This window comes from Eptesicus fuscus, chromosome 18, assembly GCF_027574615.1.
Source record: "Eptesicus fuscus isolate TK198812 chromosome 18, DD_ASM_mEF_20220401, whole genome shotgun sequence".
In the NCBI taxonomy this organism is placed as follows: domain Eukaryota; kingdom Metazoa; phylum Chordata; class Mammalia; order Chiroptera; family Vespertilionidae; genus Eptesicus; species Eptesicus fuscus.
Genome location: NC_072490.1, coordinates 31,882,815 through 31,898,848, shown reverse-complemented (window position 1 = coordinate 31,898,848; position 16,034 = coordinate 31,882,815). Strand labels below are relative to the sequence as shown.

The window sequence follows — 16,034 nt, the reverse complement described above, 5'->3', positions numbered from 1 at the left end:
CCCTGTCCCTCTCTCCCATGGAACTGTGAGCCCTCTTGAGGGAAAGGCAGCATCCTAGGTGTGATGATGTCCACAGGTCCCAATACAGTGACCAGCACATTGATACGTGAGCTGAGCACACCTTTGCCTTGCTGGCACCTGTAATGCCTGAAGCAATTAGCAGCACTTTGATTCCAATGAGCAGGTACTCTTACATTACCCCAAGAGAAAAAGGGCATGCCTCCCAAATCATAGGGTGACATTTGCCATCACTTAATTAGAGGCAATGTATATCTCTTGCTAAAGGTACCAATTAGAGAGTTTTAAATACAAATTCCATGTGTGTGACTCACATATGCAAAGACTCACAGAAAATGAGGGTTACATTGTACTGTTTTAATTGGGTGGAAACACTCTTGAGGAAAAGATGACCGAGTCATTAATCCTCAACTGCTTGGTAGGTGCTTTCAGTGAGGGTGAAACATTGCTTTCCTTCCCTTCCTCCCTCCTTTTCCTCCATCCACTTATCCATCATTCCTACTTTTTCTTTCTTTCCTCCTGTCCCTTTCTATTCATAAATACTCACTTGTTGGAAGCCTGGGATGAACCGTGTGCCATTATCATTGGGTGCTGGCATCTGGGCCAGGAGCAGAACTAGGAAGAATTGAGCACTGGGGGTTGTGCAATCTTACAAAAGTGGGATTTTCAATTGTCTCTACACAAGCCATCTGGATAAAGCCAATCGCCCAAAGCTTGCTCTAAGACAGACCCTGAAGTTGGGTGCGGGGCATACTGTGCTCAATGTCATAGTGCTGTCACTAGGTTAGCAACTGTGTAAACAGGGTGTCCTAGCTGAGTCTTTCAATTTTTCCCAGACCTCTGTTCTCTCTCCTCTATAAAATGGAGGTAATACCATCCCTCAGGGTTGTTGGGGAGAAGATAAAATGAGACCCTGAGTCAGAGCTGACTCTGTGGTGACCAGCACCTCATATGTCCCCAGCAAAGGCATTTTGATTCTGAACCTCCACACTCACAGGCTGGGGTGAGAACCCACATGGGACCCAGAGTTCCCCAGATAGACAATGCCCAAGTCACCCAATACATGTGTTGGTAGGCTAAAGATCTAACAGAGGCCTAGGTTTCATATCCAGGGTCTGGGAAGATTATATGAAATCTGTGAAGATTAGGAGCCATTCAGTAAAAGATCATTTAGAATATAAAAGGGGGGAGGGGGGAATGTGATGGTTTAATGTTCTCATTTAGTTGCAAGAACCAGCCCATTTTTCCACACAAAATGTCTTACCTATTGAACAACGTTATTGGAGTGAAGTGTGCACTAAATTGTTATATCTGCAATTCCTCAAGATTGTTATTACTTCAATATCTCATACTTCACTGCATTTTAAACATCTTAACCCCTAAAACCAGCCCTAACTTACTTTATAATGTATGCTACTAAATGTAATTGTCTAAAACTCTTTCTGTAATTGCATTGTTCAACCACTACATAATGAATCAGGTACAGCCACTCCTGAGGGCCTACTCTGTGCCAGGCTTTAGAGTTGTGATCTCATTAAATCCTCACAACTACCCCTGCGAGAGGGCAGCACGGGCTCATTTTCATGGATGAGGTTATGGGGGCTCAGGGAACTTAAGGAAATCGTATAATGTCAGGGAACAAATGAAAAAACTGAGATCCCATCCCACTTGGTAATTCTTGCCCCTAAGCAGAGGTCAGTGCAACAGCACAGACTTGTTTCCATCTCCTATGGTCAAGCCTTGGAGCAAGTGCTCTGAGGGGACACAAGGAGACAAAACAGCCATGACTGAGACCAACTGGAGAACAGGGTTTTGCAGAGAAACAGAATCAATAGGAGGTAGATAGAGATAGAGACAGAGACGGAGATAGAGAAAGTGAAAGAAATAGAGATAGAGATAGAAATAGAGATAGACCAACGTTCATGCACATATGTATATACATATGTGTGTGTGTATACATATGTGTGTGTGTGTGTGTGTGTGTGTATAAAGGAATTGGCTCACCCCCTAGCAATGGGCAAGGAGACACCTGTTTGGTGATATCGCTCTGATATCAATCAGGGGCAAAGCACATGTACAGTCCTTAGTTTATCCTAGCTTGAACTCTCTGGACTCATGCTCTCTGGGGTTTCCCAGGCACACATGATCTCACTCATTTGTGGAATATAATGAACAACATAAACTGATGAACAAAAACAGATCCAGAAACAGAGAAACATCGATCAGACCGTCAAACCTTAGAGGGACGGTAGGTGAGGGTGGGGGGAAAGGGGAGAGATCAACCAAAGGACTTGTATGCATGCATATAAGCCTAACCAATGGACACAGGCAACAGGGGGGTGAGGGCCTGAGTGGGGGGTGGGGTGGGAGGGTAATGGGGGGATAAGGACACATATGTAATACCTTAATCAATTAAAAAATTTAAAAAATAAATAAAGGAATTGGCTCACACAATCGCGGGAGGCTGGCAAATCTGAATCTGTGGGGCAGCCTGCAGACTGAAAGCTCAGGCAGGAGTTGATGCCACAGTTGAGGCAGAATTTCTTCTTTCCTAAGAAAACCCAGTTTTTGCTCTTGAAACCTTTCAACTGATTGGAGGAGGCCTACGCACGTTATTGAGCGTAATCTCTTTTATGTAAAATCAATTGAGTGTAGATGTTAACCAGGTCTCCAGAATACCTTCACAGCAACACCAGATTAGTGAATAACTAGGTACTATAACCTAGCCAAATTGACAAATAAAACTAACCATCACTCCCATCCAAGAATCTTTTAAAATGTTGTATTCGAAATGGGTGAGAAGATTTGATGCGACAGTGTAAATTCCTTTTAACCTCAGATAGAAACACCATCTTTTTGTTTCTCTCCTGGTAAACTAATAAATAAAGCCTTTGTGGTATATGCTATCAGCTTTGTTCTAGAGGGTAGCAAATGTGTGATACATTTTTATTGTAAATTCCATTTCATGCCTTAGATCCCAAGATGTTCAGAATGACGAATGGCAATTATCTGGTTTACAGTATATTCACTGCAAAATGTTCACCTGCTTCTCAGTGCTTCAGGAAGAAAGCACTGGCAGGCCAATTTCACTTCTTATTTATGTGGACTGTTATCTGCATGTCCCCAGCCCTGGCTCCTTCCTGGGAAGTTGTGGAATATCAGAGGGAGAAGATGGGCAAAAAAAGCCTTCCCTCCACCAAAAATTACACAATCATAATAAAGCTGCAAGCCATCCTCACAATCAGCCCTGAGCATCTGGCTAGCAGACAAGATGGTTCTATTTACATTCAATGTCTGCACCCCCACCTGCTCAGCTAAGTCCAGGCACCACTGACTTAGGGAGGCATTCTCTGAGCCTCCCCCTCCTCTCTACCCCTAAACACATACCCCAGACTGAATCAGGTCTCTCTTCTTATCCTCCCATAGCCCCCCTGCCTATCCGTAGCACAGTAAGGACTACACTGGGCTGGAAATACACTTCTGTGTCTTTCCTCTATGTTTTTCATGTCTGTACCTCTAACCCTTGCACAACAGTTCTCAAAGTAAACCCAGGGATTCTTGGGGACCCCTGAGACTTAGTAGTTTTATTTTCATAAAAGTACTAAGATATTACTTGCTTTCTTTGTTCTCATTCTCTTTGGGGTTTTCCAGAGGCTATGGGACATGATACCACAACAGGTTGAATGCAGAAGCAGATACGAGAATGCCACTGTCTTATACTAAGGTAGGCATTTGCAGAAAATGTAAAACAATGGCATCCTCCTCACTATATTTTAATTTCGATAATGTAGCTATTTTTAACAAAAGTCTGTTATTCTTGTCGCTATGCAATGGATTTATTACAATTTTAACCAAATTAATAAATATGTATTTTAAATATTTTATTAGCTTTAATTAATGCAATACATAGCAATAGGTATAATCCCCACCAAAAACAAACAAACAAAAAAACACTCTTTGACATTTCTGCTTCGACCGTCTCCAGCTGCCCATCACACATAGAATCAATTTTAAACTTCTTCCCATTGTCTATGAGACTCACTCCCAACTCATCCCCCACCACATTTCCTCCTTAATGCCCTGATGTTTAAGGGTATTAAGGAGTTCTGAGACAAAAAAGTTTGCTATATGATGTAGCAAAGGACTTACAACGTAGTACATACTACTAATGCAGGAAGAAGGAGAAGAGGCGTGCGTGGAGAGAACAAAGAGACAGAGGGGAGGGAGGGAAAGAAAGGATATCTAAAGCTGTCAAGGCTAGACTCACAGTCACTTCTTAGATTCAACTCAGTTGGGGGAACGTCAATCAATGCGGTGGCAATATCAGTCCTTTCTCTGGTTCTGGTTGTGAAAGAAAAGCAACTGGTTGACTGAATGGCTTGCACACCGATGGCTGAGCTATCATGTAGGTAAAGGAGCCTCTGATTCTTTTGTAGAAAGAAAGAGGATCATCTTCTCTTGCTGTGTGAACTTGAGCGCATGCTATCAAGAGAATAATTGTCTGAAATCACAGTCCTTATATCTCTTGCAACCTGGTTGGAGAAACCGCCATAAAAAGAAATAAACTTCATAAATCATTCCTGCAAAAGGCATCAAAGGTTAAAAGCATCATGATGAATTTCTGAAATAAATCTGTGCTCTGAATTTTCAGAGTGTCTGGGAGGCAACCAGGGTGTCTCAAAAGAGAAATCATGATCTTAGCGATTTTAAAGGGTAACACCATTGTTTAAGGTGTCAATTTCTGCTAGAGGTAAACAGAAGAGGTGTTTGCCAGCTGGAAGATTCTCTCAGTGCTTAAGGCTTCCTTCCCAAAAGAGATGCATGAGATCTGATCTTGACTTCACCAGTTCTAGGTGTGGGGCCTGGCACATGATAGGTGCTCAACAAATGTGTGTTAAAAGGTCAATGAATGAATGTGCTCTTACTGCCTGTGCCAATTATCTGTGCAAAGACCCATGTACACCGATTCTTCCCCAAATATCAATTCTCTTCACTTTCATTTCTGGTTTGAACACTTCTGATGGACATTGTACTTTCGATGGATCAAGAGAATTTTGTTTTCAATGTACACCAATACTATTTCTAGAAATAACTAAAAGAGGAATAAACAGAGAAAACAAAGAGGATGGATGGACCGAGTCCATGAAGGACACTGGCCCAAGCTAAGCACTGGCCTGGAACCGTGTAGCATGTAATGAGAAGAATTCCATGGAACTGAGAAGGTCCCAGGAGGAAAAGTAACTCCTGATTCATGAAATCAGATTGTCACAGGACATTTGGATGGGGAACAAGACATGCTTATTATCAGCAACAAAGCATACAAATATATTAGCAATTAGCTGATTTAGGAGAGTCTAAGAGGTTCTTATGAATACAGAATGATACATGAAATTAACTATGCAGAGCTCATTATATTGAATTTAAGATGAGTATATCATTGATAGTGTATTATTTAGTGTGCCATATATTAGTGAAAATTTGATATTTACAAAAATGTTTATATGTTAATTTTCAACACCATTTTCTCCTTTTTAAAACACTAGGATTGAGTTTCTCCAGTGATGCCTCCTCCCATTGGACATTTTTCCAGGAACTCACTCTACTTCCCCAAGGGCATGGGTAAGGCTTTTGGAGGTGGGGGAGGGGAAGGAAGAGGAGGGGAGGGGAAAGGAGAGGAGAAAAGGGTAAGGGAGGGGAGAGGAGGGGAGAGAAGGGGAGAAGAAGGGATGGGAGGGGAGGAGGAAAGAGTAGGAGAGGGGAGGGGAGAGGGGAGAGAAAACATGAATAAGGATATAATGTTTCTTACTGTTATATCTTGGGCCTAAAAAGCTTGGAAATGGGTTTTTGAGATTGATTGACAGATTGTAATCATAATGCAGCAAACCTTCATTACTCTGTCCTGGAATTCTGGAATCCCTTGCCTTACTAGGTTATTCCATGACTGTGGGGATCAGTGATGGTGGGCATTCATCAAGTGTGTAATGAACTTGACTGACAGTATATTTGCATGGTGGTCATTTCACTATCATCCTAGGGCAGTGATGGCGAACCTATGACACGCGTGTCAGCACTGACACGCGTAGCCATTTCTGATGACACGCGGTCGCTGAGGCGGCCGCATGCCGAGGATGAAACATTTGCTGCTCCTGAGGATGAAACATTTGCGAAATAATGTTTTTTTCCTCAAAGTGACACACTACCCGAGTTATGCTCAGTTTTTTGGCGAAGTTTGACACACCAAGTTCAAAAGGTTGCCCATCACTGTCCTAGGGTTTCCCAGTGCACCAGGCAAACAGAATTCTTGGGCATACTCAAGTTGCCCTAGACGCAGCCCCTGGCTTTGTGAGACAGGAAAGGCAAGGATGTTCAGCTTTTGAATACAAGTGAGCAACCTGCTCTTGTCTTAAAGATGAGTCCCCTCAGGTATCATTTGTCATTTCCATTCAAATGTCCGGAAGCCCTCACCTCTGGCTGCCATTTGAAAACAGAAAGTAACTTTTTTTTTCCTTCCCAGGCCTGTTCCTCACCTAATGTCACCATCTCAGAAAATGGCACCATTGTTGCTGTTCAAAAAAACCCCCCGGAGGCACCTTGATTCCTGCCTTTCCCTAACTAACAGTCTCTCCACGTCCACCATAATCCATCAGCAGGTTCTGGCATTTCTACATCAACCTAATAGAATGTGGACCTTCTCTTCCTCTCACCTGCTAACATCCCTTCCCCAGCCAACACCACCCCTTGTCTGAAACTCTGTAAGAACCTTTTAACCTTTTGCACTCGGATGTCGAGTGTGACTCGACACGGTTAGCATTAGAATAAAGGAATCGAGAAAAAAGCAAGCGAGTGCAAAGGGTTAATTTGCCTCCATGTTTCCACTCATCCCCTACAATCCCTTTTCCATAAAGCTTCCAGAGTGATGGTTTCAAGAAGAAAATCTGATCATAAAGCAGGCCATAGCCATTTCTGCTTCGACCATCTCCAGCTGCCCATCACACTTAGAATCAATTTTAAACTTCTTCCTATTGTCTCTGAGCTTCATTCCCAACTCATCCCCCACCACATTTCCTCGCCCACTATGGTCTAAGCACACTGGTTTCCGTTTTACACGCATATTCACCAAGCCCAGTCTTAGCTTGGGGTGTCTGTTCCCTCTGTCTGGAATTCTCGCCCCCCACCCCACCACCACCCCTATCCCATGACTAGTTCCTTCTCATCCTTCAGCCCTTAGCTCAGACTTCAAAGAACCTCTTCCTGAAGACCTCATCTGAAGTATCTTCTCCTTGCCCAACTGCTATTACACCTGCATTCTTTTCATTACAATGATCACACCTAAAATTACCTTTTGCAAGTCTTGACTTTTTTATTGTCTGTCTAGCCCCTCTGGAATGGAGGCCCAGAGAACAGGGGCATTATCTGTCTTACCCATCTCTGTTTCTCCAGAGATAAGACAGTGCTTGGCCCATGGTATGGTTGATAAATACATGCTGAGTCATTGAATGAACTAGCACCCATCATGATTATCAATGATATCAGGAAAGTGTCTTTCTGACACGAGCCCTCTTCTTATGGAGCCCTTTCCCGATTCAGCTCAGCTCCCTCTGGAAGCCCCATTCCCACCTTGATGTGATCTCTCATCTCCCAGGCTGTCATCACAACCCTCTCTTCCACCTCCTCATTATCCCCAAGACACCAATGATGGAACATACTTAGACATTCTCCATGTTAAGGTTCTCATTTTCATTCGAAGAGAATCTGAGAACTGCAAAGGAATGAAATGGATGAGGCTTATAAAGAAGGAATTCAGAGCGTAGTAACGATTGTGAGAATCGCCTCTTTGATTCACCTGGACCTTGATTTTTTTAACCTCAAACCTCCCAACACATACAGGTGCACCCAGCCCTTAGCTCTTTCCACAGTGCCTGCTGCCTGAGCTGGTAACCGGTTAGCAGGGCCTGCCTAGCACTGAAGTGGGCAGGCCAGCTCTGCACGCTACTGGGCAGAATGTCAAAGCTCCAAGCCAGAGCCCTCACCAAATTCCCGCCATAGGTAAGTGGCTCCAGTCCTGAGGAGTGACACAGTCAAGTCCCATGCTTTTCTGTAGAGTGATTTGTTTTGTTAACTGCCTGGCAGCCCCTTGTATTCCCTGCACCAATGGGCACACCTGCTCCTCCATCCCTACATCTTTGTAAAGCATCTTCTGCCTATAGTCTGAGCAACAAGGCCCAGAAACGGAGCTAAGAGGAGCCATGCAGGAGACAGTGCCAGGACCCCCTCTCTCAACAGTGAAAGCTGAAATCTCGTCTCCTCCTCTACAGGAATTTAACAAGTGCCACACAGTGCACTGGCATACAATTCTGGAATCTCCATAAACCAAGCTCTCTGAGGCACCACATAAATCAGGCAGTCACCCAAGCTCCACAGCCAATGTGGCTCCAGGAACAGGTAGATCAGGTGTCCTTTGGGAATGTGTGAGCAGAAGTTAGTGCATGTGGGGACATACCTTGGACCTAGGGCCTGTCCCCAGGGTTTGCGCTTAGCAGGCTCTCTTTAAGTAGCTCTTGGATTCATGAAGCACTTATGTCTGGGATATATAGGGCAGCTCCAGCTCCACTGAGCATGGACTAGGTAGGAGAATATGGGATTTCCTACAGCACAGGGGACGAGGACTGGCTGTAAAACGGATCTTTATGATATGGATGCTTAACTCTGGGGGTTGAGCGGGGAAGCAACTCCATCGCATGGCAAGTAACTTTCAAAATGGCTCCCACCCACAAATAAGGCCAGGAATGTGAACACTGATTGCCCATGTACACAGTGTAGGCCATGGGTAACAATTCATTCAACAAATATTCATTTAATGAGTAACTATTGTATGTGGGAGGGGCTATGCTAAGTATTGGAGGTGTAGCACTAAGTAATTACACCAGTAATTAAATTGGGATAAGGACTAAGAAAGATAAGTACAGGACCTATTTGAGGTTGTTGGAGGGACCCCCTTTCAAAAGTGACAACTGAGAGGAATAGAAGATGTTCTGAGAAGAAAGAAGTACATGGGAAAGAGTCAGATTGAAGAAGAAGGTCAAAAATCCAGATATACACCTCTACTCCTCCCTTCTCTCTCATCTGTTAACTCATGCATTACCATGACTATATGTCACCCCTCCTAGAAATGTCTCTTCGGTGCCTGCTTTCCATCCTCACTGCCAAGGCCAAGCCCCTGTCATTGCCCCTGGAGTGCTGCAACTGCCCCAACTGTCTCTCGTGAGCAGAGGGGCCTCTAAATGCAGACCAAACCATTCCACCTCCCTACTTCTCCCTTTCACTAGCTCTCATCAGCCTGTATGTAAAGATCACACTCCTTAGCCTGGCACACTTGCCTCTGACTCCCACTTATTGCCTAATCTCTCTTAATACCTTGAGCTACTTCCAGTACCTGAGTGTGCCCTGCTCTCTCTCAGCCCTGCCTTAAGCCCAGATCTTTTCTTCCACCATTTCCTAGGGTTTCTCGGGTGGAGGGGTTCACCATTCTTTCTACATGGGTATCGCCAAATCCCTCACTTTCCTTCTGCAACCACTCGTATCTCTCTTCTGCACATGCTTACAAGCAAACTCCCCTGAAGCCGTTTATATTTGTAAATGACTTTTCCAAAACAAGTTTATTGCTCCATCTGATTTTCAGAGGCCTCGTGCTAAATGTTGCCTAAGCATATATAGAGCACCTGCTGTAAACACGATATTTTAGGCCCATGTCAGTCACTGAGAGAGGTACAGAGACAGGCACAGGTCACAATCTAATGTCAGTGACATCAGCACAAGAAGAAAGTCCTTTCTAAGAAGGTGCAGGAGATGCCATGTGAAACTAGATCAATGCGTGTTTGACTCCACTGTTGCCATGCTGCTGTTGTCATTCCTGGTTTCTATTGGTGCAGCACCTACACTATGTGCCGGGAACTGTACCATGCTGTTGCAGGTTCAGTTCCCTGGGAAGCAGACTCTAGAGTTTAGTGTGCAGGGTGTTTCATTGGGAATATTTTGGGATCACAGCTGTGGAAGAGAAGGGAAGGAAGCAGGAAGGGCAGAGGGCAAAGAGGAGCTGGGAAGCAGGCTCAGCAACCCCCAGCCATGCTGTAGAGCTTGACTGGCTCTTTCCGAGTTGTCCTGGGATGGCCTAAGATGAATGAGCCTTACCGCTCTTGTACTCATCAGTCACTGAATGGGGGCCACCCTGGAAGGGGTTTAGCTTTGGGCAAGATGCCTCTCCGAAGCTGAGGCAATTCCTGAAGGCGCTGACAGCTGAGAGCTGTCTCTGCCAACCGTTCTTCCAGTAGCTGGGGCAAGTGGTACTTTACTGAAGTGGCGCCTAAGTGGAACCCTGCAGGGTTCATCATATAGGTGCTTTCCATATATCACTTTGAAAACTCACAATAATCCAAAATGTAGATATCATCTCCATTTTACAGATGGGAAACCAAGGCATGGAGAGAGTATCTTTACATCAAAGTTCTACAACTGGATTTGAACTCAGTTCTGATGTCACAGCTTTAGGCTTGTGTCACTGAACAATATTCATTCCTTCCATGCAAGTGGGTAGTGGCTCAAACTGTTCCCCCTCACAGCCTGGGCACATGTTTGACCTACCTTTTCTTGGAATACCCAGGAGGACAAGAGGCAGAAGCAGTATGTTTGAGTCAGTCTGGGTGTGAATGCAGTGTAACATCAAGTGTACTCTCCTGTACCTTTGTTGTTGGGGTGGTGCCTCATCTTAGGTCACGTTCAGGACCCCAGGACATGGTACCAGGGTACTCATGACTGTACTTATCTAATTTAGCAAATAAAAATACAGGACACCCAGTTAAATTTAAATTTCAGATGGACAACAAATGTTTTAGTATAAGTACGCCCATGCAATATTTGGGAGATGCTTCCACTAAAAAGTCCTTTTTTTCTGTATCTGACATTCAAGTTAACTGGGTGCCTGGTATTTTATCTGGCGACTGTACTCATGGGTGAAGTGGAAAACATCCACTCGTATCCACAAAATAATTTCACTGACACGAAAGTTTCCTCAAACCAAACTCTTTCCCAGCCTGATGTCTGAAATCCGTTTGCCAGCAACCAAAGCTCTTCATTGCACAGTTAAATCCAATGCTTAGTGTGTCCACACCCCTGAGAGTGGGCCATGAACTACACTTATTCACCCTCAAGGTATTACTGAAAGCAGGTTTTGGGGAATACACCCAAGAGAGCACAGATGATGGGAGGGATGGCCAGGAGTGGACATTACTAAGGGAATGAAGGGCTCAGGATGAGAAGAAAACATTAATGGTGTGCAAGGTAGCCTTGGGAGCGTCTCCATTTTTCTCAGTCGGGCTCCATTAGAAGCAGGTTTCAGTCTTAAGACTGCTCAACAGGCTCATGGCCTCTCTTTCTGATTGGAGGGTAACATGCTAGCCCCTCCCCCACAATAAACCCCTGCTTACCAGCAACCAGCTGTACCCATGGCCTGCTTATGGGCCACCAAGAAATTTGGTGTCCCGGTGGCACCTGCAACAGACCCAGGTATTGCAAACCCCATCTTCCCACTCAGAGTCTCCTTGCCCTGTCATTGGCCAAGTTGAAGCTTCTTAGCAGCTCTGTGATAAGGAAATAGTGCGTAGACAATAAAAAATGCCACCACAAGTGACCTGGACTTCTTCCTTTCTCCCCACTTTCCAGATGAGCCATTCCCTTTTATTAACCAGAGATTCATAAAAATGCATAAGTGAAAGCAACCGCTTAAACAGTTTTATCTTAGAAGTTGGGCACTAAATACATTAAATGAAGTCCCTCAGCCCTTGGACAAGAAGCCATTAGACATGGACTGTTACTTGCATTACCATTACATTAGTGGGTCATAATGAAAAATAAAAGTTCTAATCAGCATGAACATTTTTAAAGTGCCATGATGGAGAATATGCCAGACTGGGCTACCTCAAATATCCAAACTTTCCTAACCGCAATGAGTAATGACTTTGAACAAAAAGGTTGAACACAAAGAATCAGTGTAACAAATCCCACTCAAAGTCATTAGCAATTAAAGGCTTTATGGAGAAAGAGGAGGTCCGCCCCCACCCCCCCCCCCCCAGCTAAGCGAGAGGGTGCTCTGAGCTTTCCGTGGTGCCCTATGACAACACTCCCAGTCTTTACCTTCCTCACCCAGCCGCCACCTGGAAGAAGACCCTCTGAGGTCCTCTCAAGTTTCCATGGGGCCCTGGGGTGCCTCAGAGGTAGCTCAGGGGCCACAGAGGGTGGAGAGGAGCAGCTACATGGTGGACCCTCCACCCTTCTTTAATCCTGTCCTTTTCCACTCATCCATTTGTTTTTACTGTGATCCTCTTCATGGGTCAATCGCACGGGCCAATACTGAGGCAGGTCCTTGGACAAAGGCTAGATGCGGTGGGACAGTTACCCCGGAGCGGCCAGAAACAGACTGAATCAGTGGGCAAGGGCAAATGGCACAAGCAATGGGGCCAAGGGTCCAGCAGAGAAGCTGAGCCATCCCTGTGAGCAAGGGATCCCCGAAGGGTGGGCCTGCATTTGGGGCCACAGGCAAGGAACAAGGTAGCCAATAGATAAAACCATCAAGCCTTTGAAGGCTTGGTCTCAGGATTCCTCCATCCTCCTCTGAGATGCCCTCCCTGACTTCCCAGGTGGAGAAGCCCACTCCCCAGGGCACCCTCTGGGTCTAGCACAGACTCCTATCTGAGTAGTCTTGTTGCAATTACTTATTGCCGTCCATTAGACTGTGGCCTCTGCTAGGTTAGGGCAGTATCCAAATAGACTTACTCGTTCACCCAGTCACTCATTTAATCATTAATTCCCTCAACAGATTGAGAGTCAATATGTTCCTTTCACACTGCCAGGTGCTTATCTTGTCTGTGTATATCCAGCATCTAGAACTGAGCTTGGCACCCAGTAAGTACTAAATAAATATAGTTTTATGTTTTGATTGATTTCAGAGAGGAACGGAGAGGGAGAGAGAGAGAGAGACATCAATGATGAGAGAGAATCATCAATCGGCTGCCCCCCCACCCCCGCACATCCCCTGCTGGGAATCAAGCCCACAACCCGGGCATGTGCCCCAACCAGGAATTGAACCATAACCGCCTGGTTCAAGGGTCCATGCTCAACCACTGAGCCACACTGCCTGGGTGGTACTAAATAAATTTTGATGAATAAATGAACATGTGACCTAGGACTTGTTTTACAAAAGGGGCTATATTCCCAGGTGGCCGCGGGAGGAAGGAAAGGATGATGTCATTGTGGTTAAAGTCTCAAGAGTCTAGACCCGTGGTCGGCAAACTGCAGCTCTCGAGCCACATGCGGCTCTTTGGCCCCTTGAGTGTGGCTCTTCCACAAAATACCACGGCCTGGGCGAGTCTATTTTGAAGAAGTGGCATTAGAAGAAGTTTAAGTTTTAAAAATTTGGCTCTCAAAAGAAATTTCAATCGTTGTACTGTTGATATTTGGCTCCGTTGACTAATGAGTTTGCCGACCTCTGGTCTAGACCGACATAAATATTCCCACTGACCAACAATGTCTCCCTCACTGCTCTTCCCAATTCATGAAAACTCCTATTTTCCAAGGACCATTTCTCTTTCAGATTAAGACATTTTCTTTTGTGTGTTGCCAGTAAAATGTTTGCTAGATGACTTTTGCCACCTTATACGTGCAAACACAATTTCAAGTTTTCCTTTCCCCCGATTGAACTTCCTCTGAATTACCTACCTGCTTTACTTAGCAAAACCTCAAGGAGCCTTTGAGGATAACGGCTCCCCATTTATCTCTGTGGTACTGCCTACTCCACAAAACCCTTTCATCCCACTTCCCTGGATGCCGGGACTCACTTTGTCATCTAGCCTTCCTGCTTTCAGCAACATCCCAACGCTTTGCTGACCTTTTGCTATTTCTGTAATATGCTTTTCCTAATAAAACAACCTGCAGTGCACCCTGCATTTTAACTACGGTTAAATTCCTCCCCCTTATCCTGTGTTCAGCAACTTTAAGGCGTCCCAGCTATTGTAAGTTATTATATGCTTAGTTGAACTTATTAAATCCCACTTGTCTCCAGGCTTGTTTATTTTCATTTCAGTAATAGATTCTGTGCCCCTCTGTCTATATTTTTCAACAGGCTTTCTATACCAGCAGGGACGACAGGGAAGGATACCTGACCAGGGAGTGGCAGGTGGGTTCAGGGGACCTGGGGAAAGGTCCCCCCAGCACGTGCACTGGGACTCCAAGCATTTTGGCACCCCACGTCCAAGTCTCTCCAACCGACTCCCAGAAACACAGCACTTAGAAATGGCAGCCATCACAGATGGAGCTGGGCCATCTCACTCCCGGGCAATGGCTTCATTAGGCACAATGTCCTGCAATGCCACTTGCCCCACATGAGGGGGGGAGGTGTCAGAAAGATCATTCTGCCGGCTCTAGGAATTAAATTTTTTTAAAAAATTTTTTATTATACTTTTATTGATTTCAGAGAGGAAGGAAGAGGGAGAGAGAGATAAAAATATCAATGATGAAAGAGAATCATTGATCGGCTCCCTCCCGCACATCACACACTGGGGATTGAGCCACAACCCAGGCATATGCCCTGAGCAGGAATCAAAACATGGCCTCCTGGTCCACAGGTCAACGCTCAACCACTGAGCTGCGCTGGCCGGGCAGGAATGATATTCTTTGAACCCAAGAAATTCTCCTGGGCTTGGAAGAGGCACTGGAATCCTACCTGGAATTGTTAAGCTGCAGAAGGCTGGGTAGAACGTGTTAGCATTTGCCACCAGGGCCATCGGGCTGAGGGCTGGGCAGCCCCGGTGCGGTCGGAGCCTGAGCCTCGGCTGATGGAAAGCAGAACTGCATCCCCCACCGCACACCAGCCGTTGCTGAGACAGTGGAGGGAGATTTCGTCTAAGTGGCCCCTTGGGAGTGTATGTACTTATTCCAATGATTCCGCCTTGCTGGAACCATTTGGAGAGTTTCTCTCTGAGAACTGCCTTGAGAAGCTATGATCCTTCCAGCAACTGCTTGACAGGGCCCATATGTGCTGTGCAGAGACCTGACCCCCCCATTTATTTCTCCCAGAAACCCTATGTCCTTGGGAATCATTTTCTCCCTTATACAAATCAGGAGACATTAGGCTCACAGACATCGAGGATGTCCCCAAGGCTCTCTCATGTCACAGCCTGATTTCTTTCTACCCATCCATGCTTCCTATCTCTAGCTATCCACTGTCTCAGAATAAACATCTCCTGAGGTGGCACCACGTGCCAGATGCTGAGCCACAGGCCACTCAGAGAGGGTCAATAAAGATGTGTCCTCTGATCTAAAAGAAATCAGAGCATGGGGAGCAATCCCAGGACTCATCTCTGCAGAGACCGGAAAACCGCCAAGGAGTGGACAAGAGCAGCAGGGGGCAGGGACAGGAAGCAGCAGGGGGCAGTTTCCAGTCTTCTTGGAGGAAAGTTGGAGGCATGGCGTGGACCTCTTTCATAGAAGACAGGAATAGAAATATCTCTCCAAAGATAACAAGGAGTTATCAAGTCCCCAAAGAAGGGAAATTGTTTCAGGCCAAAGAAGAGCTACAAACGCCCAGAGGCAAGAGAATGCGCACTCCACGGGGCAAATAAAAATGGCTTGGTATGACCTGAATTTCAGACACAGGGTCGCGTGGGACTGGGAATGTCAAGATCAGCCCAGTGCATTTATTTACCACCTTTTATTTATCCATTATTCTTCAGCCTTAAAGGGGAAGGAAATCCTGCCATTCCTGACACCATGAGCACATTATGCTAAGTGAAATAAGCCACTTACAGGCAAATAGTGCACGATTCCACGTATATAAAGTATCTAAATTAGTTGCATTCCTAGAGTTCGAGAATAGAATGGTGGTTGGCAGGGGCTAAAGAAGAGGAGAAATGGGAATTATTTTTCAAAGGGTATGAAGTTTCTCTTATGTATAATAATAAGTTCTAAAG

General features: G+C 45.3%; 1 protein-coding gene and 1 pseudogene across 1 annotated transcript in view; one reads left to right on the top strand and one right to left on the bottom strand.

The window, feature by feature from the left end:
• CLSTN2 (calsyntenin 2) overlaps nt 1–14,849 on the bottom strand; it is a 347,351-nt gene extending 332,502 nt beyond the window's left edge. Inside the window, exon 1 of the mRNA XM_054708150.1 lies at nt 14,789–14,849. Coding sequence (XP_054564125.1) covers nt 14,789–14,849 — 61 coding nt within the window. The remainder of the gene's footprint in view (nt 1–14,788) is intronic.
• Nucleotides 2,021–2,137, top strand: LOC129147183 (small nucleolar RNA SNORA48; annotated as a pseudogene).
• Nucleotides 14,850–16,034: the final 1,185 nt, after the last annotated feature.